Source organism: Protobothrops mucrosquamatus, unplaced genomic scaffold (assembly GCF_001527695.2).
Source record: "Protobothrops mucrosquamatus isolate PMUCROS unplaced genomic scaffold, P.Mucros_1.0 scaffold_290, whole genome shotgun sequence".
Lineage (NCBI taxonomy): Eukaryota > Metazoa > Chordata > Lepidosauria > Squamata > Viperidae > Protobothrops > Protobothrops mucrosquamatus.
In genome coordinates this window covers 38,162-40,151 of record NW_015386366.1, presented here as the reverse complement: position 1 = coordinate 40,151, position 1,990 = coordinate 38,162, and the positions used below count along the sequence as shown (strand labels likewise).

At 37.0% G+C, this 1,990-nt stretch overlaps 1 protein-coding gene across 1 annotated transcript in view; it reads left to right on the top strand.

Moving 5' to 3' along the window:
- Positions 1–878: 878 nt before the first annotated feature.
- Positions 879–1,990, top strand: part of LNPEP (leucyl and cystinyl aminopeptidase) — a 33,776-nt gene continuing 32,664 nt past the window's right edge. The window contains exon 1 of the mRNA XM_015831937.1: positions 879–1,714. Within this exon, the coding sequence (XP_015687423.1) occupies positions 897–1,714 (818 nt within the window). The 5' untranslated portion in view covers positions 879–896. The remainder of the gene's footprint in view (positions 1,715–1,990) is intronic.

The following is a 1,990-nucleotide window of genomic DNA, read 5'->3' as shown; positions in this document are numbered from 1 at the left end:
TACTGTATTTGATGAATGCTTGCTGTTTGTTACTCTTATTTTTAAATTTTACATTAAAGCACTATGCTTGTTAAAGACAGAAAACTCCAATGAAATTTGGAAGGTATTTATATTTAGAGGAGAATAGAAAATTGTTTTTTGACAACTTGATAAGGCCAAAACTCCTTCAGCATGAGCTAAATCAATGCATTTTGGAGTGAGGACATTCATGAAAAATGTCAGTAGATACAGAGTTGTTATGACCAGAATTTGCTTATGTATTTCTAGTGATTGCAGTTTCTTAGTTTTATAAACTGTATCTGATCTTAGTGATATATTTTAAAAGAAAATATATTGTGTTTTAGTGAGGATATTTGAAGCAAGCTGTACTGAATTAGGAATATGTTTTCTGCGATTTCCTTAAAGCCAGAGAAATATGGTGACGGAAGAGACTTTTGGCATTGGTGAAATTCAATGATCCACTTATCTTTTTGCTAGCTCTTTTTAAAAAATTATTCTTAAGGAAGTCTATAAATCTGTATGTGAGGGAACATTAACGGGTGGCTCTGGACTGGATAATCCCCACTTTGCAAATAGATTTCTATTCACGTAATGTTAGGTCCATTCCAGATTATATGATCTCTCTAATCTTATCTCTGATCATTCATTTTGATTATGAAGAAATCACCAAAGCATTTTGATTCCTCCATTTGTTCAGCAGGTATTGCAGCAGCTATATGAGTTGTTACTTTACAGATACACTGCAAATAGTTTCTTACATGAGAACTATAATATGAACCCCAATTTTTATCAGCTATATGTAAAATAATCAAAAACCCAACCACAGCTATTTCAATTACTTTTTGTGTAACATGTTGCTTTTGTGTTTCTTAGATCGAGTTCAGTTACCTAGAAACATGATTGAAAACAGCATGTTTGAGGAAGAGCCCGATGTGGTTGACTTGGCGAAAGAGCCCAGCTTGCATCCTTTGGAGCCCGATGAGGTAGAATATGAACCAAGAAGTTCTCGTCTACTTGTACGTGGTCTTGGAGATCACGAAATGGATGAGGATGAAGAGGATTATGAATCGTCATCAGCCAAACTTCTGGGAATGTCTTTCATGAATAGAAGTACTGGTCTGCGAAGTAATATGGCCGGTTATAGGCAACGTTCAGATGGATCATGTTCTGCTCCATCCGTAAGGACTACAATAATCTGTGCAGTTGTTCTTGTGATTGCTGTCTCCGTAATAATGGCAATCTATCTTCTCCCCAAGTGCACTTTTACCAAAGAAGGTTGTCACAGCAAAAACCTCACAATGGAAGATATATATCCTTTGGCAACTAATGGAAAACCTTTTCCATGGGCTCATTTTAGGCTTCCCAGTGCTATTGTTCCAAAACATTATGATATTGTTCTGCAGCCAAATCTTACCACAATGAGATTAACAGGTTCTGTTCTAATAACTGTGGAGGTTATCCAGGTTACTATGCATATTATACTTCATAGTTCAAAGCTTAATATTACCAAGGTAACACTTGCTTCACTGGGTTCAAGCCTGCCCAAACCAGCCAATTTCCTGGAATACCCAATGAATGACCAGATTGCAATTATAGCTCCGGAAACTCTTCTTGCAGGACATAAATATAAGATCGGCATAGAGTATTCCTCTAATTTATCAGACACTTACTCTGGCTTTTACAAAATTGCCTTTAAGAATAACAGCGCAACAAGGTAAGCTTAAAACTAATTTATTTATATCTTAACTGAAAAAAATATATATGTGCATGTATTAAGGGGTACACAACCTGAGGCCTTGGGGCTGCAACTTTTGAAAGCCTTATACCTAAATCATGGAGAGGTTTGCTGCTAAAATTTTAAATTTTAGGTTTGGGGGTCCGGTCATGTCTGCGGCCATGGCAAAATCAGGTGAGTGATGACAGCCTGCCTGCTCGTAGAGTGTGCAGTGGTAACAAGGCCAGCAAGTTGATAAGTGTCAGCACTTTGCGC